This window comes from Prionailurus viverrinus, chromosome C1 (genome assembly GCF_022837055.1).
Source record: "Prionailurus viverrinus isolate Anna chromosome C1, UM_Priviv_1.0, whole genome shotgun sequence".
Classification (NCBI taxonomy): domain Eukaryota; kingdom Metazoa; phylum Chordata; class Mammalia; order Carnivora; family Felidae; genus Prionailurus; species Prionailurus viverrinus.
In genome coordinates this window covers 69,154,510-69,176,973 of record NC_062568.1, presented here as the reverse complement: position 1 = coordinate 69,176,973, position 22,464 = coordinate 69,154,510, and the positions used below count along the sequence as shown (strand labels likewise).

General features: G+C 37.5%; 1 protein-coding gene across 2 annotated transcripts in view; it reads right to left on the bottom strand.

Annotated features, from left to right (window-relative positions):
- The window catches only part of CCDC148 (coiled-coil domain containing 148), a 255,078-nt gene that overhangs the window by 60,438 nt on the left and 172,176 nt on the right, over nucleotides 1-22,464 (bottom strand). For both annotated transcript variants that reach the window (XM_047871442.1, XM_047871443.1), the window contains one exon: nucleotides 5,000-5,118. In XM_047871442.1, the coding sequence (XP_047727398.1) occupies nucleotides 5,000-5,118 (119 nt within the window). The remainder of the gene's footprint in view (nucleotides 1-4,999; nucleotides 5,119-22,464) is intronic.

The window sequence follows — 22,464 nt, the reverse complement described above, 5'->3', positions numbered from 1 at the left end:
AGATATTTTGAAAAGAATAATGAGTGAACACTTTCTCTAACAGATAGCAAAAGAGATTAATTAAAATAGCATGGTATTGATGTAGAAATATAAATATAGATCAGTTTTTATTTAATCTAATAAGAGTCCATATGGATATGAAAGTATAATTAGAAGTATAATATATAATAAAGGTGGCATTTCAACTCAGTGGGTTAGGATGAATCATTAAATAATTGGTGTTGAGAGAGCTATCAATTTAGACCAAAAAATGAAAGTCAAACACTTAGCTCGTATCATTCTTGGAAATAAATTCCAGATGGCTAAACTTTAGAAGAAATCTGGATGATATATACTATTTTAAAAGAATTAGGTAGGTCTATTTGCAGGAATGCCGTGTGTCGTTTTGCAGTTTTTGCTTTGCAAAAGCAATGCCAGACCAGGAGTATAAATAGGGAATGACATCCAGCTTTGCTGCTGCTTGTCAAGCTGAGTGCCATGGTTCAGAAAGGGTTTTTTTTTTCCTAATTTGTCTACTTCTGGATAGGGGATCTACGTACTTTGCCACCAGAAGGTAGAACCTCTTCTAATTGGAACAAAAACCTTACATACTAGCAGCAACAGTAAACAGTACTTAATAGTAAATAAGTTATTTGTGGATACATAAATGCTTTTGTTTGTTTTTTTAAAAACACAAATGGCTGCTATAAACTGAACTTGTCTCTCTAAAATTCATATGTTGAAGTCCCACCCTCCTATGTGATAATATTTGGAGAAGAGGCCTTTGGGAAATCATTTGGTTTAGATGTCATGAGGGTGGGCCCTCACGATGGGGTTAGTGACCTTATAAGAAGAGACAGAGAGCTACTGTCTCTCTCCCCACCTATGGGCACAAAGTCTAAAATCAGTTGTCTATAAGCCACAAAGAAAGTTCTCCCAGAAACTCACCATGCTGGCACCTTGATCTTAGACTTATAGTTTCCAAAACTATGGAGAAAAAAAATTTCTGCTGTTTAAGCCACCAGTCTGGTATTTTATTATGGAGGTCTGAGCTAACACAACAGTATTATATCATAAAATGTATTGGATTTCTGTTGTTCTTCTTCAACTTATTTTTTATGTAGGTACATAGTATGCATGCATAAGTATTAAACAATGGAAAACAGAAAGGGCTTCTAGAGAAGACACTGTATGAGAGTAGTGATCAAGGGGCACTTTTGCTTTAACCTTGTTTTATTTTTAATAAAAATGTCCTCATTATTACATGTTTTATCTAAAATATTTAAAATGCTTAAACACTTTGAGAAAAAAATTGTTAGAAGGTGTCTTGTGTTTTAAAAATTCAATTGGTTGGGGTGCCCTGGTGGCTCAGTTAGTTAAGCACCCGACTCTTGATTTAGTCTCAGGTCACGATCTCACGGGTTCATGAGACCAAGCCCCATGTCAGGTTCTGTGCTGACAGTGTGCTGGTACATCCATACACACTCTCTCCCTCAAAACAAATAAATAAACTTAAAAAATTCAATTGATAGTAATTGCTTATATTTGATGAGTGTTGCATTCAATACTTCATTTAATCCTTACAACAATCCTATGAAGCAGACATTATATATGTCTTTATTTTACAGATGAAGAAATTTAAGCATAGGCAAGTTAAATAATTTACCCCAAAGTCACATAGCTATAAAGGATAGAGCCAAGATTCCAATGTCGACAACTTAATTAAAGAACCTTCCTTCTTAACCTCTCTGGCATGTTCAGAAAGAAAATAGGCCTTAGGGTTAGTGGAATCTTTGGCAAAAACAAAAACAATAAAATAATAAGGGCAAAACTCAGAGTATAACTGAGAAGGAAAACATAATTAATAAGTAAAATGAATTACTTTATCTCTTTATGTTGAACCACATGAAACTGCCAATACTTAACCATTTCTGACCTGCAAAAATGGAATTTTCTTATGGTTCAACATAATATATCTGCTAATTTATGAATATTGTTTTCAAGAAACTTAACCTTAGAATTAAAAACTAGAAAAAGAAAATAAACAATGGACATTTTTAAACCCTCAAGGCCATGTGTGCATGTTTTTAACAGATCTGGAAACAGTTTTAAGCTCTTATTCTGATATGAAAAAAAAAAAGGGGCCTCCAGTTAAAATATTAAACATGAGGTTTGTGAATTGTATTTCAGTAGCAGAGAAAAACAAATTAACCAAATTTCTTAGTGTCAGGATGGTTATAAAAGAACACAACTTCTAGTTCTTGCCAGGAGCAAAAGCTACCAGCAGTTTTTACACGTTGAGTTCCATCTCCCTACATCACAGAATGAGGACTATGCTTTAATCTACAACATCATCCAAAATTTTCTGGGAACTATTTCTTGATATATGATCCTGATATTTCAATGGCCTTCCTCACTGATTTCCCAATGGCACGAAAGAACTAGATTCATAACTTTCTGAATCTACATTTCGCATGAGTAGAACATACAGATCATAGACCCTTAAACGTTGATAGCTTACTTAGCCCTCAGAGGTTATACAGTTCAATTTTACAAAGTATAAAGCAGAGCCCTATAGAGGCTGAATAGCTTTGGCCAGATCAGACACTATTCCAAGAAGATTGAAGACTAAAAACCTGGTCCCCTGGTTCCTAGTCCTTAGTACTCTTTTCGTTATGTTGTAATATGCCTATTTTTTCCTGTTATGTAATGCAGATTAATCTGATTTTCCTTTTCTTCTTTTCAACTGGATTTCTGAGTCAGCTAATCTTGATAATTATTGGAACAGGAAGGAAAAGACCGAAATGGCTCTGTAATCAAAGAAACTCCCTGGCTGCGAGGGGAGATTCTATTAGAAGCCTGTCTGCTAGATGCTGGGACCTCACATCTGTTCTGTTCTTCCCACCCCCTTTAATTCCTGTGGCTCTCTTGTTTCCCCAGCATAGCTTCAGACTATCCACCCAGACTTTGACCTCCACCATTGCCTTGCTCTTTAGTATTTAGCTGTTGGTGGGATTTTTGCCTCTGACCCATGGCATGGCCTATCTGCTGGTAAGCACTTTGTATTTGTTTGGCTGGTTTCTCATTGACTGTCACCTCTTAGCCTTGAACTCTAAAATCCTGAGACACCTAGAAAATGATGTGAATTTCATCCAGAAAATCTTTAGGAATAGCCTGGCATGTATGTGGAACTCCACATTAGGCTGCAAGCTTGGTGACTGGAGTTTGAGATAACTGCCCCATGGGTCACAGGGGAAGCTTCCTAGATACAAGTGAACCTAACTGTATAAAATTACTAAGTCCAGGGCACCTGGGTGGCTCAGTCGGTTAAGCATACAACTCGTGGTTTCAGCTCAGGTCATGATCTCATGGTTTGTGAGTTCGTACCCTGCATTGGTCTCTGTGCTGGCAGTGTGGAGCCTGCTTGGGATTTTCTGTCTCCCTCTCTGTCTGCCCCTCCCCTCATGCTGTCTCTGTCTCTCTAAAAATAAATAAATAAATAAAATGGCTATGTCCCCCAAGATTATGTATAAATCTAAGGAATAATTTTTTAATAGATTTTATTTTTAGAGCAATTTTAGATTCACAGCAAAACTGAGCAGAAAGTACAGAGTTCCAGGCAAATTTTTTACATTGACTAACAGTAAAGAAAAAACTATTGTGACTTCCATTATGAAATAAAAGAGCTATTCTTAATTTGTCTCCTGTGAAAATCTACTCAGAAGCTAGGTAAACTAGATAACTATGTGGGCTACCAATTTATTGTCTCTTAACTCCAAATTCACCCTTCATTGCCTACTCTATGAAAACAAGATAGACCCTGTAACTATTTCTCCCTTGCAGCTGGCACAATGTTAAGCTATGTCAGAAAGGGGTTCTGGAAAGATACTGAAGGAGGAAGGGGCTTTCTTTCCTGATTCCAGTGTTTACCCCTTCTTGCTCCTACCACATGGCTGCCGGCTGCATGTGTGGGGAACACACAGTGGCACCTGTGCCCATGGAGTTCCACTGGTGCCCAATGGTCAGTTTCCCAACAAACTTAAGAGGCACTCCCATGGTCAGATCCCCACTGAGTTTTGCAAGCATCCCAATGGTTGACTTCCAGCTTTGGCTTCCTACACCCAGGCAGGGTGTTTCTTGCTTTCCCAGTGACTCTGAACAAGACCTGGTTGAGCCCATATAATAACTTCTCCACCATTCAGTGGGGCACAACCATGCCTTCTACAATGAGATCTGAATCTCAACCATGGAGGGTCGGGAGTGGGGGTTGGTGAGGCACTTCCATATTTGTTTCTTCTATGGGAACCTTCCTTAAGCCCTGGAGTTGTCTTCAAAGCTCTCTTTATCTCTTTACATAACAGAGGTTTTCTGTTAGAATTAATAATTCTTTATCTTAAACTTTCCCTATTCAAATTATTATGTTATCTTTGTCTCTTCACTGACACTGATTGATACAGTAAACTTGGAAAAATAATTTTAATTTCTCAGTTAATTTCTCAGTTTAATTTCTCATTCATAAAATGAGGACACTGGGTTAGTTGGTCTCAAATGCCCTTTTCAGCTCTAAAAATACACTATTCCAAGAAACCCTCCATGTTTTCCTACAGAGTGCATTCTAAGTATACTAGAATGAATCACATACACAGTATAATTGTGTATTGTCCTTCTCAGCCTCAATTATATTAAATGGGTCTCCCTTCTTACCTGAATAATGGTTTCCTCCTTCTAGGTCTACATATTAAGTCATAGTAGCACCCAGTATCCTTTCATGCACACAATGGGCAATCAAATACTATAAAATCCTCTGTAAGGGCTTTAACTAGGAAGCTATCCAAGGAACAAAATGGCAAACCAGAGATTTATGTATGAATATGAGAGACTGAAATACATTACAAGTATCATTTTATCTATTTGTGGGATACAAACATTGGAAGGATACATTAAGTATAAAAAAATGCTCCCTCTGATACTGTTTACCCAAACCATCTCCATTACTATGCAATTTAAGATTTTTTTTTACCTTTCTCTGTCTTTTACTGACTGTTCAGCCATTAATTTCTTCAGTTCTTCTAGACGCTGAAGATCTCTCATTTCCACTTCTTGCCACTTCTGTTCTTTTTTAGCCCAATATTTTCTTATCTATTGTGTAAATGTTACATAAAATCTAAATTAACAACATATATGTTAAAATGAGGAGAAAAGTTATAACAACATTATCCTGTGGTTCCTATAGCCAATATTAAACTTAAATGGTACTTTATATTTTTCATTTCTTAGATCTGCCTATAGTATATTGACAGCAGACAAAAAATAAATGAAAACCTGAAGATACAAGTCCTGAGAAACTGCATGGTTTAACGGTTTCTGAAGTGGAAATGTAACTTGTGCCAAGATCTAAAGCCTGAATCTATGGCTAAAATAATCGACTTTCAGGGAACCACAATAGAAGTATGTTATTGTCTCTAAAGCATATGATCTACCTGTTACTCAAGAATATTTTTATCCTCTTATGGTAATGCAGTCTTTAACAAATATAGCATTAAACCTATTCTTACTTTAAAAGCATGAGTTTATTTATGCTAATGGACAGCAGGATGTTGAAAGCTTTATGCTTCTGGGGAAGTGGCAGGAGATAGGTGGGAGGAAGGAGAACAAGAAAAAAATAGCAGGGTTATGATATATAGTAGTTCTGACTTATGTGGTAAAATAAAGGACACATTTATCAAGCTCAAAAAGGTGAAAGCATTGTTCTTACTAGGCCTGTTTTATTTCCCTTCTCTGGAAATGGAGACAGCCTGAGAAAACTGGAAGTATACATATGCTCTTCTCTTTTTTTTTAATGTTTATTTATTTTTGAGAAAGAGAGAGAGAGCATGAGTGGGGTAGGGGCAGAAAGAGAGAGGGAGACACAGAATCTGAAGCAGGCTCCAGGCTCTGAGCTGTCAGCACAGAGCCTGAGGCAGGGCTTGAACTCATGAACCGTGAGATCATGACCTGAGTTGAAGTCAGATGCTTAACCGACTGAGCCACCCAGGCGCCCCTATGTATGCTATTTTCAGGAGGATGAAACCATCATTCAAGGTTCCCCTGGTGATGGGGCAATTGAAGTTAATGTGTATTTGACAGAGGCCCCTTCAACCACTTGGCTCACCATGTTGTGTGCAACTCAAGAGACTGGATCTTGTTGGTAAAAAGTAGAGTACTTCAGTGGTGAATGATAATGAGTGACTGCCAGCAGAAGGTCTGTTGTGGAGGACATGTTAGCTTCACCCCCAGCGTGGCATTGTCTCTTTTGAGAAGTGAATATGAAAAGCTAAGTGGTTTCCAGACTTGCCTTAGCAACATGGTCTCTGACCTCTGGGAGCACAAAGGAAGCCTCCCAAGCAACATGGCCACAGTCATCGCAGCTCTGCCACAGGGCCGCCACACCAGCAGTCACAATGGAAACATCTGCTCAAAGCATAACAAGTAACTGGGTGAGGTCAAGGTACCATGATTTCACTCCGTAGATAACTGAGATTTGAATTTGGGAAGAACAGAGATGAAGCTAGAAAGATAGCAAAGAGAGGGCAGGGGAGGCAGAGAAAGAAAACACTGACTGATAAGGTGTGTTTCAGAGTCCTGACTGATAAATGCCCGGGCATTCTATCAGTGTCAGATATGGAAATGTTAACAATGATTATATCATCTCCCTCTGGGGTTTAAATGGTGTTTATTTTACACTTTGTGTAATTTTTGTGTTACTTTATGTTTTGCAATGAATATGTATTTCTTTCATAATCAGAGAAAGTAAAGCTACTTCAAAACTAAATTTTAAAAAAGAGCAGATATTGGATTAAAGAGCATTTGCCTCTAGGCTCTAAATGACCAACAATATTTGCTTACTCTCAGTGTTGGCCTTGGAGGGAAGTCAGTGGTCCTTTTGTCGACAATCCCTTGACTACAACTGGACAAATCCTTTAGGTCCAACCTGGACAACCAGGTTGCTGGTGTCCTCAGAAGACAGATACCATTTGGTGCAGTATCCTCTGAAGGTCATATAAATATGTCACACCAGAGGCTTTTGGTATCTCAGGATCAATTATTTCCATCCCCAACTCTCTAGTATGCTCAGACATTGCTACAGTGTGAGTCTCTCTCTCTCTCCCTCTCCATCTCCCTCTCTCCCTCCCTCCCTCCCTCTCTTATGTGAGCCCTATTTATTCTTTCTCAGTGCTTTCTACTGGGCTCTCTGAAAGCCCTGTGTCATCACACATAAAATCCTCTACATCTTCAAACTTCAGACCACTACATGATTATTTTGACTGGAATTCTCTTGAGCGAAGGATGCTTATCCTCTGGTGCCCCACATGCCAGGAGGCTGAGGAATGGTTCGAGCATTTTCCTCATTAACTGCTACTTTTACACTAAAGGTCATTTTCAAATATTTATGAAGAATTCAGATATGAGGGTCACAGCCACACAGAACTTGTCCAAAACAACCCCTTTTACTTCCCTAGACAACTTCAGCATCTGCCTGAATGCCCTTCCAACCTACTAATCTCACAGTTCCATAACTTCCTCTATTCCAGGAGTCACGACTTCCTCCAGGATTCTATTATCATCAAACACATTTCAGTTTCAATTCTGAAATCTTCAATTATAGCCATTGATTCTATGATCAGGACCTACCCATTCCTTTGCTATCATCCTCAGTTTTCTGATCATATAATTTTATTCCTCCATTATAGTCCTCTTCTCAAGGCCTTGCTAATTAGTATATTTGTTTCTCTCTCCCACTGCACTTCAGAAAATGTGATTTATCTATCTTGGCACTTCCAACATTAACTACAGGGTTTAGAACATGATATATACCTAATAAACATTTGATTGATGAATGAATTACACAACTCTAGAAAATTATACCAAATTTATGGTTTCAACTGAATATTCATTGATAATCAGCATTCCTTTTATGAATTCCTGGTTAATACCTCTTGTGTTCTCATGGACATATTCCAAACCCATTCACTATGTTAAGCTGCATATCTGCCTCCTCTTCTTCACTTTTATCAGGGGAAATGGAGACTATAAATGGTACCTTCCTTGATGCCTGCCTTTTAGAAAAAGAGGTATCTGTACAAAGGGACAATAAATCCCTCTTGGGCTCCAGATCCTATTCCCTAATTCCATCTTCCCCATAAACTTACTCCATCATTTACCCCTCTCTCCCTTATACCTTCAACTTCTTGGTCTGTGCTGCTTCCTTCTCCTCACATGGAAATATGTACAAATCTCACCCATTTACAAAAATTTAAAAGGACTTTCTTTAGACCCCTGAGACTGTAGCACCTCATCCTTCATTGTTCTCTTCTTCAGTCAAGCATCTTACTTACTGTTCTTCAATTCTCATCTCCTGCTTTATTCCTCATCTGTAATATTCCTATCTCTGCCTTCCCTCCAAATTCACTACTCTTACCACTGACTTCCAAGTGAGTGAACAAAATGATCCTTTTCAATCCTTATTTTACATAATTTCTTTGTGTATTTGATTCTGTCAACCCTTATCTATGTAGTCTTAAGACACTACTGACTTTGGCATTCATTTGTTCAACAAATATTTACTGAACATATGCTTTAAGCCAGATATTGTGTTGAATATTTGGGATATGATGCTCAAAAGAGAAATAAGCTCTCTGCCTCATATTGCTGGGACTTTCTAGAAAGAGAGAGACAAAGAGAATAAATATGTAAATGAATTAACAGAATATTACATCATACATTCTAAGAAGGAAATAATTATAGCAATGATTTAAAAAAAATTGGGTAGAATTTTTACTAGAAGGCATATTTTTGTAATGACATTTGAATCAAAATTTAAAAGATGAGAGTGAGACAATTATGGGAAGAAATGGAGGGTGATCACCACAGGAAGCGGGAGCTCTAGGTCCAATAGCATTGAGTGGGAAAGACCTTGTGCATTTTCAGGACTGGGAAGAAGCCAGTGTGGCTGGATGGAGCATGTGGTTGAGTTAAGAGTGGAGGTGAGATTGAGAAGCTAGCTGAGAGCTAGATGATTTGGCAAGGAGTTAGGTCTAGAAACAAAGAAAAGCTATAGATAAGTTTAAAGCAAGGTGTGACGTGATCTGACTGAGATTTTTAAAAGACAGCTCTCAATATTGAGTTAAAAATAAGACAGTAGAGAAGCAAAGGAGAAACAAGGAGATGAGATAGAAGAATAAGGTAAAAATGATCACTTGGACCAGGAAATGAAATGTTTATATCTGAGATGGTTTTTGAGTGGGACCAGAGTGCTCACTGAGGAAATGAATATTAAAGCTGAAGAAAAAAGGAATCAAGGATGATTCCTAGCTTTTTGCTAGAGCACCTGGTTGAATGATGGTACCAATAACTGAGATGGAATACTGGAAGAATAACAGGTCTGGGAAAGAAAGACCATCAGGAGCTCAGTATTGAACATTAAACAGTTGACGTGACTGCAAGGCCTTGAAGTGGAGATCCCAAATAAACGTGTGGAGGTACAGATGGGTGGCTCAAGGGTCGATTCAGGGCTGGAGGTATAAATTAAGGAAATATCTACTTACAATGGCATTTGATGCCTCAGGACTAGAAGAGATCTCTAGGGTCAGAATATAAATAGAAGAAAAAGGTGGCTATGTACTTTCATTCTTATCTGCCTTTTGCAAAGTTTTCTCAACAAAAATGACTCCATTTCCCTCTTCCACCTGTCAATTTTACTCTACCCTTATTACCAAAACAAATCTCCTTGAATCATCCTCTGAACCCTCCAGGAAAAAAAGCTTAGCCATCCTTGGCACACCAATGACCATTGGCGAAGGTTTATTACTCTCCATTCTTCATCCTGCCTTGTATTCCTTGATTCATTTTCATGAGGCTCTGACAATGCACTGTTACTGATACATTTAGGCATTTACTACATGCCTAGCATGGTCTATCCTACCTGTGGCCTGCTAAATCTCTCCTGTCCATCCTTTAAGATGCAATTTTAACACTGCTTTCTCAGCCTTCCTCCTTCTTCTCTCCTCCAGACATAGGTGTACCTTCTAAGGCACTATTTATGTGTCCTTAGCATAGCACTTTCCATATTGGTTCACATTATTCATCTTTGCATTGTAGTACCTTGTATCATGTCTCACACATAATAGGGCTTAATTGATCACCATTAGGTGAGTGGAAGCTTCTTCTGGTCTCTGGTCTGAGAATAACAAAGTTGTGGATGGGAACAAGGCCAGCAGTTTTATTTGCAGGATGGTAAAGTCTGAACTAAGCACTTCCCTAAGGACAGTTCCATTCACCTTTTGTCAATTAATAGGAGCGGGAAGTATGTATGTCAAGAATTATTGGCTTTGAAAGCCTCAAACTAAAGTTAAGGCTAAGGATATTTAACTAGCCCTTTGGGACATTTGTTAAGAAACAGATTTCAAACACCCTGCGTTTTACTTCTTGAGTGATACTTTTAATATTCCAGTGATAGGGAAATCAGAAGGATAGTTAAAATGAGAAGAGTTGCATTTAAAGCTTGTCCCTTGACTCCCACAGATGAGGTTTCTAGAAAAAGCTTGCTTTTCTGAAAAGCAAAACAGGCCCTCATTACTACCCCTCTATAATCTCAGATTCATATCAGGGATGTTCCCCTTTCCTTCCACATTTTGCTCATTTTGGTAAAGTGAAGCCAGTAAAAGTGTCAATAAACTGAAGAAACCGTTCTCTAAAATAATGCTATGCTAACTTTTCAAAGAGTTTGAGATCACTTTTATATCCTACCTTACCTTTCTAATCTTCCAAACAATATTTTTCCTATTAAAAACTCCACCAGGAAGTGATGTTTACAGCATTGGAGTACCTCAGGGTTTAATTTTTAAAAACTTGTACTAATACTACACAACCATCAAATTATATTTTTTCACTCCTTCAGTCCAAGAATTATTATAATTCAACATGAAATAAGAATTTCATGAAAGCAAAAAGTTAGGGCTCAAATATCATAGAAGGAAGACAGTTTGGTCTCTGATTTCAAGCAATATGTGTGGTGTTGAATTTTTGAACAAACTTTTACACCTTGCTCCCAGATCATTATTTCAAAGACTTTAATGACTTATTCAGAAGGAGTTCATTATTCTTAACCAGATACATAAAATGTATGAAATAGGAAGTTCAAAATATCCAGTGCCATTACTAATAAGCTATGGAGATAGAGCAACTTTCAGTCCATTTTCTAGATTCTAATTTACTTAGCTAATTCTTTGCATCTTACAGCTCTCTTTTCTACTTTTGGTCTGGAATATGAACCCTCACAAAACAGTGATATTGTTACATATGAAAGCAGCAATACCTCTTAATAGAAAGTGTTCATATTTTTTACTGTAATTTTTTTCTATTTGTTCCGTGTAGATCAACCTGTATCCCATAAAATTGCCACCAACTGAAGTATGACTCTTCTTTCTATACAATGAATTTGACAAGCATCTATATTTCACCAGATAACTTTTCACACTTTTGTGTGAATTGCTGAAAGGTAAGAAACATGCCTTATGCTGTAGTACTTATTTGTATCTAATATTGCATCTAGCTAATGAAATGTACATGATATGCAACTGCCAAATAAATCCAGGGAAAAACGATATAGGAAAGCAACATTGCACACAATACTTTTCTTATATCAACTTATATAAATCCAAAACTATTAATAAAGCATCCAGTTAGACAATAAACAGTCAGTAGCCTACTCACTAAGTCATGTGTGGGATGGAGGTGCATTTAATCTCAAAAGAGCCTGAAGGCATAGTATGTCTTTAAATCAGATTGTCTACAAATCAGATTAAAGACTTTTTTTTTCTAAAGATGGACACTTTGTCACCTCTGGCCTCAAAACTTTTAGCCAACATTCATCTCTTCTATACTTGTGGCATAGAGATCTCTGTGGGCTTCAACTCAGGATCTGCTGGAGCTTCTGAATAAAAATTTGGCCCCAAGAGAATTACTTTACATGACATTCTTTATGCAAATATTTGAAAACTCTCTACATGGGTAAGAAATCACAATACAAAGTGAAATTTGCCACCATCCTGCCAGATTATTTGAATAGAACTCCTTTCAGTCCACATTTCAGATTATTTGTATTTCAGCTACTTATCAGTGTCTTACACTTGAACATTTTGCCACCAATCTCCAACCTGGTAAACAAGTACATCCACCAATGGTAAGAGGGTAGATTGTTATACTCTTCCTGAAAAACAAATAAAATCACTGGCAAAAGCCTTAAGAATTAAGAAACAAAGTTTGAGAATTAATAAGCAGGGACATATACAAAGATTCAGGTATAGGTATGTTCATTACAGCCTTAAAAATGTGAAAGTTTACATGTAACAGTGTAAAATAAGAAATTGGTTAAATAGAGGACTCCTGGGTGGCTCAGTTGGTTAAGTGTCCGACTCTTGATTTCAGCCTAGGTTATGATCTCGTGGTCCATGAGATCAAGCCCTGCATCAGGCTCTGTGCTGACAACTCAGAGCCTGCTTAGGATTCTCTCTCTCTCTCTCTCTCTCTCTCTCTCTGCCCCTCCCCTGCTTGCATGCACGTATGCACTCCCCATCTCGTAATAAATAAATAAACAAACAAACTTTAAAAAACAGTTAAATGCAATATTTCACATAATGAAACACTATGCAAACACTAAAAATTATGTGGTAGACAAACAAGGTATACAAGATATACTAATACATGTTAAAAAGAGGTTAAAAATAATATGTGGAGTATGATTCTAGGTAAGTTAAATTCCTCATGTATATAGAAAAAGGATATATGGATATTGTTAATAATTTTCTTTTCATACTAGTTTAGGACTTGGGGTGACTTTTATTACATTTTGTGTGCTTGTTTGTATTTTCCAAACTATCTACAATGGACATAAACACTTTATAGTTACAAAAGTATGTTTTTTGAAAGTTTGGCCAGAAAAAAAATCAATATTTATAAGGACATGACTATTATTCATTCCTGAAGTTTCCAAACTCTATTTCTATACCAAGTCAGATGACAAGAACATTGTATATACCTTTATATAATATTTTCACTTTTTATCACCTTGTGTGCAGCATCACTTTCACTTTCTAGAGAAAGTTTCACAGGACTATAATTTAGTTTTATACCATAGGCCTTATAAAGGTTGATGCAATATTATATGAGGATTGATTTAGATTCTTCTGTAAAGCAGTTCTACTAAAAATGCTATCCACTGGGTGGTTTGCCTCCCTCCCCCCGGTACATGCTGTCAGCTCCTGATGTGCTAGGATGTTGTCTATTATTAGCAAATAAGAGCTAAATGCTTCCTTTTAACTTTAACCATGTTCAATTACAGCACCCCATTTTAGTCTTGGTTTGCTGACATAACTATATTCCCATCCTCTTAATTTTTTGTCTTACATTCTCTTACTAATTTTCTATTTTAATGATTCTTAATAGGAAACAGATGGCACACTCAAAATTAGAATAAATCAAGAAGAATATAATAAGAGGACAATTGACAAAGGAGGGTTGGAATTCAGGATAATCACAAGACATCATGCAATAGCCGGGCTGCATTACCACCCATTGACCAGTCAAAGACAGCTATGTGGGGAGGGCCACCCGATAGGAGCTGAGAACTTTGGTGGAGGACACAGCTGGTCAACACAACTCTGCAGGGGTAGGAACAGGGGGATCAATTCTCCCAACCTCAGTCTCCTTCCTAAACTGATCTCTAGTGTTCCATTTTGACTGAATCCAACCAGAATCCAGGGGTCAAGGGAGCCATGTAACACAACTCCCTGGGCCACAGAAAAGAATGGAGAGTAGATACGATCCAAGGGGAGGATGTTCAGCACAATAGTATTAATGTTTCTTATTAGAACTTTCTTGGAAGTAGGTGATGTCTATATGCATAAATACATAAATGAAATGAAATCTCTTTTTAGGTGGTGTTCACTTTGGTCATTTACATGAGTATTTTTCCATGGCAGAGCTGCCTACTTGAATTGCCAATAGCAATTTCTGCTCTGATGTAGTCTTATGTCCTTAGAACAATGATGAGCCAAGAAAGTATTCTGAGGTAAACACATTAGTTATCTCCCTCTTAATGAAATGCCAGGTGGATTAAAAAATAACTGTCATGTCTTCGTTAGAAGTAAGGTCTATTTTCAGTATGGGCATTGAAATATTACATAATGATCATGTCATATGTTGATATTGCTAAAATGGATTTGTCTGTAATCTTGTTTAATTTCTCTCTTTTCACTATTCATTAGGAAGGGAGTATATATACTGAGGATGTTGTATTTCACAGCCTGAGGTGTCACAGAGAGTGAAAAGTGAAAAGTAATCAAACCTCAGAGTCATTCAATCATAACTTCTTAGAGCTGAGGTGATTTTAGCAATCATTTAATCCAAACACCTCATTTTACAATTGAGTAGGCAAAATCCAACAGAGCCTGTGTAAGTTGCCCAAGGTCACCCCACCTTGTTGGGGCCTCCTACTTTGGCATGTTTTCCTCTCCACCTCACCATGAAGGTTCAGTGGTGTCCTGCTCGTTCATTACATTCATTCATTCAAGCAGTATTTATTGCATGCCTTATGCCAGGCACTGCAGGTAAAACAATGTAAATAGACAAACCCCTCTTTTTTATGGGGCTTACATCCTAGAAGAAAAAGAGAAGACAGTGAATAAATAAATAGATAGGTATCAGGTGGGATAAGTGCTGAAAAAACATGAAATAGAATAAATGGACAGAGTAACAGGGAAGAAGAATGTTATTTTAAGTTTGGTGATCAAGGATGGACATTCTCTCTAAGATGACATTGGAGTGAAAGCCTGAATGAAGCAAGACAGTGAGTTGTGCAGACATCTGGGGGAGTGGTATTCCAGGCAGAGGGAACAGCCAATGAAACACCCTAAGATGTCATGTGCCAGGGTGTTGGAAGGGGAGGAAGTGGACTGATATGGCTGCCACAGGATGAGTGAGGGGGAAAGTGGCAGGATATGAGATCTAAGAGATATAGAGTGTAGTGCAGGGACTAACATAATCTGACGTGAAGTTTAGAAACATCTCTGACTGCTGTGTGGAAAATAGACAAAAGAAATAGTGTGGGAATAGAAAAGGAGGGAGCAGAGACATTCAGAGATTCAGAGATTATTATAATGGCTCTGATTGAGGAGCACCTGGGTAGCTCAGTCGGTTAAGCGTCCAACTCCAGCTCAGGTCATGATCTCACAGTTCATGAGTTCAAGCCCTAAGTCAGGCTCTATGCTGACAGCTCAGAGCCTGGAGCCTGCTTCAGATTCTGTGTCTCCTGCTTCAGATTCTGTGTCTGCTCCCTCCCCCACTCATACTCTGTCTCTGTCTGTCAAAAATAAATAAACTTTAAAAAATATTTAAAAAAATAACAGCTCTGACTGAAGATAGAGGCTTCTATTTATGACAATTTATCAGTATGAGGTGTGCAGGGAAAAACAACAAAGATAATACCAAGGCTTTTGGCCCAAGCACTGGGTGCATAGGTTCCCATTTTTTGAGAAAAGGTAAACTGAGGAAGGAGTAGGTCTGGAGGGAAAAACAAGAATACATTTTGGACATACTAGATTTGAGGCAGTGGGATGTGTAAATTTGGAGTTCAGGAGAGAAGTCTAGACCAGAGATGTTGTTATTTGTCAGCATATAAATGACATATAAGTAATTTTGCATTGATTGAGATCACCCAAGAAGTATATATACTTAGGACTCAGTCCCTGGGACACTCCAAGGCCTAGAAGTCAGAATGGTGAGGAGGATTCATCCAAATTTATTGAGAAAGAGAAATCAGTGAGGTAAAAGAATGAAGTGAGATAAAAGAGCAAAGAGAAAAAGGCCTCCTACAAGCCAAGTATTAAGTTGGAAGCCCAATATCCAAGGAGGAGGGAGTGATCACTTCCTTTTAATAGTTCAAGTAAAGTAAGGACTGAGAACTGACTCCTGAAATTAACAACATGGAGATCAATGATGACCTTGGCAAGCACAGCTTGGCTGGAGTGGAGGGACAAAATAGCTCAAGAGAGAATGAGTGGAAAGAAGTTGGAAACAGTGTGTAGGCCATAGAATGGTACAGTTTCTAAGGGAGGGTGTGTGGGGTAAAGGAAGAGTAGTTTTTTTTAAATAGAAGTCATAATGGCATATTTGTAGGTTAATAGGAAAGATCTAGAAGAGAAGAGAGAAATGGTAGTGACAGAGAAATTGGGATAGCAAGCACTATACAGATGTCTGTTAATTAAGTCAAATTATCATGAATAACCAAGACATAGAAACTGTAAAAAAAATTGATACCTTGAGTTAATTAAAACAAATTTTTTTTTAGCTATCTATTGGAAAATCTCTTACAGAGAATCATTTATCTGGCTTTTGATGACCCAGGCTGCTTTTCCCCCCCTCCATCTGACTTTTTCCTAAAACTGTGTCCTGACAGGGGCACCTGGGTGACTCAGTTGGTTGAGCGTCTGACTTCAGATCAGATCATGATCTCAGTTTGTGGGTTCAAGCCCCACGTTGGGCTCTGTGTTGACAGCTCAGAGCCTGGAGACTGCTTCAGATTCTGTGTCTCCCTCACTCTCTGCCCCTCCCCCACTCACACTCTGTGTCATTCTCTCTCTCTCTCTAATTTACTCTCTTAACAACTTTCCTATACAGTACTGTTGGCTATGGTCACCATGTTGTACATTAAATCTCTGTTACGTATTTATCTTATAACTGAAAGTTTGTACCTTTTGACTGTCTTCCTCCAATTTCCCCTCCTGCCACCCCCTCTCTTGTGATAAGTCTGAGCTCTTTTTCAGAGTTTGTTTTTTTTAAGATTCCACATATAAGTGAGATCATATAGTATTTGTCTTTCTCTGTCTGACTTCTCTTAGTATAATTACTTTCTGTGACTACACTTAACATATGATTTCACTTTATCTGTCTTATGTCACTTAGCATAATGCATTCAAAGTCCATCTATATTCTTGCAAATGGTACATTTCCTCATTTTTAATGGCTGAATAATATTCCACTGTGTGTATATATACCACGACTTCTTTTTTTTTTTCAATATATGAAATTTATTGTCAAATTGGTTTCCATACAACACCCAGTGCTCATCCCAAAAGGTGCCCTCCTCAATACCCATCACCCACCCTCCCCACCATCCCACCCTCCATCAACCCTCAGTTTGTTCTCAGTTTTTAAGAGTCTCTTATGCTTTGGCTCTCTCCCACTCTAACCTCTTTTTTTTTTCCTTCCCCTCCCCCATGGGTTTCTGTTAAGTTTCTCAGGATCCACATAAGAGTGAAAACATATGGTATCTGTTTTTCTCTGTATGGCTTATTTCACTTAGCACCACACTCTCCAGTTCCACCCACGTTGCTACAAAGGGCCATATTTCGTTCTTTCTCATTGCCATGTAGTACTCCATTGTGTATATAAACCACAATTTCTTTATCCATTCATCAGTTGATGGACATTTAGGCTCTTTCCATAAATTGTCTATTGTTGAGAGTGCTGCTATAAACATTGGGGTACAAGTGCCCCTGTGCATCAGTACTCCCGTATCCCTTGGGTAAATTCCCAGCAGTGCTATTGCTGGGTCATAGGGTAGGTCTATTTTTAATTTTCTGAGGAACCTCCACACTGTTTTCCAGAGTGGCTGCACCAATTTGCATTCCCACCAACAGTGCAAGAGGGTTCTCATTTCTCCACATCCTCTCCAGCATCTATAGTCCCCTGATTTGTTAATTTTGGCCACTCTGACTGGCGTGAGGTGATATCTGAGTGTACCACAACTTCTTTATTCATTCATCCATTGATGGATACTTAGGTTGTTTCTATGTCTTGACTATTATATGTAATGTTGCTTTGAACATGAGGGTCCAGATATTTTTTTGAGTTAGTGTTTATGATACCTTTGGATATATTCCCAAAAATGAAATTGCCAGATTATATGATAGTTCTATTTTTTTTTTTATTTTTGTTGAGGATCCTCCATACTGTTTTCCATAGTGGCTGCACCAATCCATAATCTTACCAGTGCACAAGGATTCCCTTTTCTCCACATCTACACTAGTGTTTCTTATTTCTTGTCTTTTTGATGATAGCAATTCTAATGAGCATTAGGTGATATCGCATTGTGGTTTTAATTTGTATTTCCCTAATGATTAGTGATTGAGCATCTTTTCATGTACCTGTGGCCTTTATATGTCTTCTTTGGAGAAATGTCTATTCAGATCCTTTAAAATTGTCCATTTTTTAAATTGGGTTGTTTTGTTTTTGTTGTTAAGTTGTATGAGTTCTGTATATATTTTGGATATTAACCCCTCATCAGATGTATGGTTTGCAAATATTTTTTCCCATTACTTAGGTTGTCTTCCTACTTTGTTGGTTGTTTCTTTTGATTGCAAAAGCTTTTTAGTTAGATGTAGTCCCACTTGTTTATCTTTTATTTTGTTGCTTTGAGCTTCAGGTATCACACTGAAAAATCATTACTAAGACCCATGTCAAGAAGCTTTGTTCCTACGTTTCCTTCTAGGAGTTTCATGGTTTCAGATCTTATATTTAAGTCTTTAATCCATTTTGAGTTAATTTTGGTGAGTGGTATAAGATATGGTTCCAATTTCTTTCTTTTACATGTGAATATCCAATTATCCCAGCTACATTTAATGAGGAGACTGTATTTTCTCCACTGAGAATTCTTGGCTCTCTTCTCAAGTATTAGTTGACAATTGAGGGTTCAGTTTATTTCTGAACTTTCTATTATGTTCCATTAGTCTATTTGTCTGTTTTTATGCCAGTATCATACTGTTTTCATGACTGTCGCTTTATAGCATGGCTTGAAATCAAGAAGTATTATATACCTCTTTCTTTGTTCTTTCTCAGGATTTCTTTGGCTCTTCAAGGTTTTTGTGGATCCATATACATTTTAAGAGTGTTTTTTCTACTTCTGTAAAAAATGCCATTAGACTCTTGATAGTGATAGTGAATTTGTAGATGGCTTTCAGTACATATCAACAATATTACTTCTTACAACCCATGAACACAAAATACGTTTCCATTTATTTGTGTCTTCATCAATATATTTCATCAGTGTCTTGTAATTTTTAGTATGAAGAGATTTCACCTCTTTAACTAAATTTGTTCTATTTTTTAAGTTTATTTATTTATTTTCAGAGAGACAGGGAGAAAGGTCAAGCAGGGGAGGGGCAGAGAGACAGGGGGACACAGGATCCGAAACCCTGATGTGGGACTCAAACTCATGAATCGTGAAATTATGACCTGAGCTAAAGTCAGGCACTTAACTGACTGAGCCATGCAGGGGACCCCAGTTATATTTGTTCTTAAGTACTTTATAGTTTTTGATGCTTTAGATGCTGCTGTAAATGGGATTGATTTCTTCATTTTTAAAATTTTCATTTTTACTGTATAGAAATGCTATTAATTTTTGTATTAATTTTGTATCCTGCAACTTTACTAAAATCAATGATTAGATCTAACACTTTCTGGTTGATTCTCTAGGATTTTCTATATATAAAATTATGTTGTCTGCAAATGGAGACACTATTACTTCTTCCTTTACAATCCTGATACCCTTCCCTCCTTCTTCTCTTCCCTTCCCTTCTCTTCTCTCCACTTTCATTGCCTGATTGATTGCTCTACCTAGGACCTCTAGTACTATGCTGAATAGAATTGCAAGAATGGGAATCCTGTGTTGTTCCTGATGTTACAGAAAAAGCTGTCATCCTTTCACCATCGAGTATGATGTTAGCTATGGGCTTGTCTCTTTTTTTAATGTTTATTTATTTATTTTAAGACAGAGATAGTGTGAGTGGGGGAGAGACAGAGAGAGAAGGAGAGAGAGAATCCCAAGCAGGCTCCATGCTCAGTGTAGAAGCTGATGTGGGACTCGATCTCACGACCATGAGATCATGATCTGAGCCAAAATCAAGAATTGGACGCTTAACCAACTGAGCCACACAGGTGCCCCCTTTTTAAAAAAATCTTTTTTATTCTGAAGACAGCATAAGTGAGGGAGAGGCAGAAAGAGAGGGCGAGAGAGAATCCCAAGAAGACTCCATGCTCAGCACAGATCCCAACATATGGCCTTTATTATATTGAGATACGTTCTTTCTTTGCCTGATTTAAGAGTTTTTATCGTGAATGTATGTTGAATTTTGCTGAATGCTTTTCATGCATCTATTGAGATGATCATACAATCCTTTTCTTTCGTTTTATTAATATTTGACTTTCTTATATTTGCTAAAACTTGTTTTGTGGCCTAACTTAAGATCAATCTTAGAAAATTTTCCATGTGCTCTTAGAAGAATGTGTATTCTGCTGTTGAAGAGAATGTTTTGTATATGTCTGCTAGGTCCATTTGTCCTATAGTATTGTGCAAATCCACTGTTTCCTTATTGATTTTGCTTGGAAATCTACTTATTGTTTAGAGTGGAGTATTAAAGTCCCCAACTATTATTGCATTACTGTTTATTTCCCCTTTTAGCTTTATTAGTTTTTGCTTTACATATTTAGGTGCTCCAATGTTGGGCATGTAAATATTTACATTTTTACATTTGTTATATCATCTTGATGTCTTGAGCACTTTATCATTATATAATAACCTTTGTCTATTTTTATCATTTTTAGCTTAAAGTCTATTTTATCAGATATGAGTATAGCTACTTTGGGGTTTTTTTGTTTGTTTTTGATCTTTTGTTGTTGTTGTTGTTGTTGTTGCTTGGCTGATTGGCTTTGGTTACCATTTGCTTGAAATGTCTCTATCCACCCCTTCACTCTCAGTCTATGTGTCTCTTTAAAGCTGAAGTGAGTCTCTTGTAGGCAGCATATTATTGGGTCTGGGTTTTTGTTTTTTTGTTAAATCCACTCAGTCATTATATATCTTTTGATTAGAGAGTTTAATCTGTTAAATTTAAAGTAAATATTTGATAGGTAAGAACTTACTATTGATGGCCATTTTGTTAATCGTTTTCTGGTTATTTTGTAGATCCATTGTTCCTTGTTTCTTACCCTTATTTTTTTGAGTTTTGCTGTATTTTGGTATTGATATTCTTTGATTTCTTTTTCACATTCTTTTGTGTCATTACTACAAGATTTTCCTTTGCGGTTACAATGAGGTTTACATAAAATATATTAAACTTATAACACCCTATTTTAAACTGACGACTTCGATAGAATTAATACATTCTACACTTTTACTTCTTTTTCTCCTTATATTCTAATACTCTTTTTCATTTTTTTCTTTTTCTCCTCTAACTAGGTAATTTTCAATGTCCTACCCTCTCAGTTGCTGAATCTTTCTTCTGAATAGTTGAGTCTACTTCTGAAACTCTCTGTTGAATTCTTCAATTCAGTTGCTATATTTTCAACTCTAGGATTTCTGTTTGTTTGGGTTTGGGTGGGTTTTTTGTTTGCTTGTTTGTTTGCTTGTTTATTTGTTTTTGATGGTTGCTATATCCTTGTTAATGTACCGTTTTCCTAATTTTGTTTTGTTGTCTGTGTTTTCTTGTACTTCACTAAACTTCCTTAAGAGAGTTATTCTGAATTTCTTTTCTGAGAGTTCATAGATCTCCCTATCTTTAGAGTTTTATTGGTTTCTTTTGGTGGTGTTATATTTACCCGATTTTTCATAATCCCTGATTCCCTATGTTGGTTTTTATGCATTTTAGTAATGGGGCTCCTGTTGCAGACTATACAGGTTTGCTTTGGCAGAGATAGTTCTTCACCAGTCAGCTCAGTTTGGGTTTCTGAGTCTGTTTGCTAGTAATGCCTTTGGGAAGGTGGGGTTTGATATTATGGGCTATTTTTGTGTGAGGGAATTGTTCAAGTTCTGAGGACAGGGATTGGGGTGGGGGGTTGTTATTGGCTGAGAACATTTAAATAGGACTACTGGCTTGGTTCCCTATACACGTGTGGCTGTAGGATGGCTCCATGGTTGTCTGAATTTTCTGGCCAGGCTTACTAGATGGTTAGGATTGGGTACAATATTCAGTAATAGATGGAACTATGAGTTAGCCTCCCTGCACTGGCAGGGCAGTAGGACAGGGCCCAGGGCCTGTATAGCTTATTGTTTGGGAAACCAAATGAGGCTTGGTTGTGCACTGAATTCCCTGGTCAAGTGAGACAACCAGTTTGCTCTGCAGATAAGGGAAGCCACAGGCTGTGCTCTCTGTTCAGGTGCCATTGCATGTAGGGCTGTTGAATCATCTATGCAGCTTCTTATGTGCTCTGGTTAAGTTCCCTGGTTGTACAGGCTGAAAGTTATATTCAGTGATAAGCAGGGCTATGAATTAAATTCCCTTCCCTGGCACAGTGAGAGAAGCAGTTCTAAATCTCTGTTTGTTTTCTTAACCGAAGCCAACCGCCACCCCAGTTTCCCTAGCTACTGCCTTTGTTCTCTGAACTATCAGCTCTGCT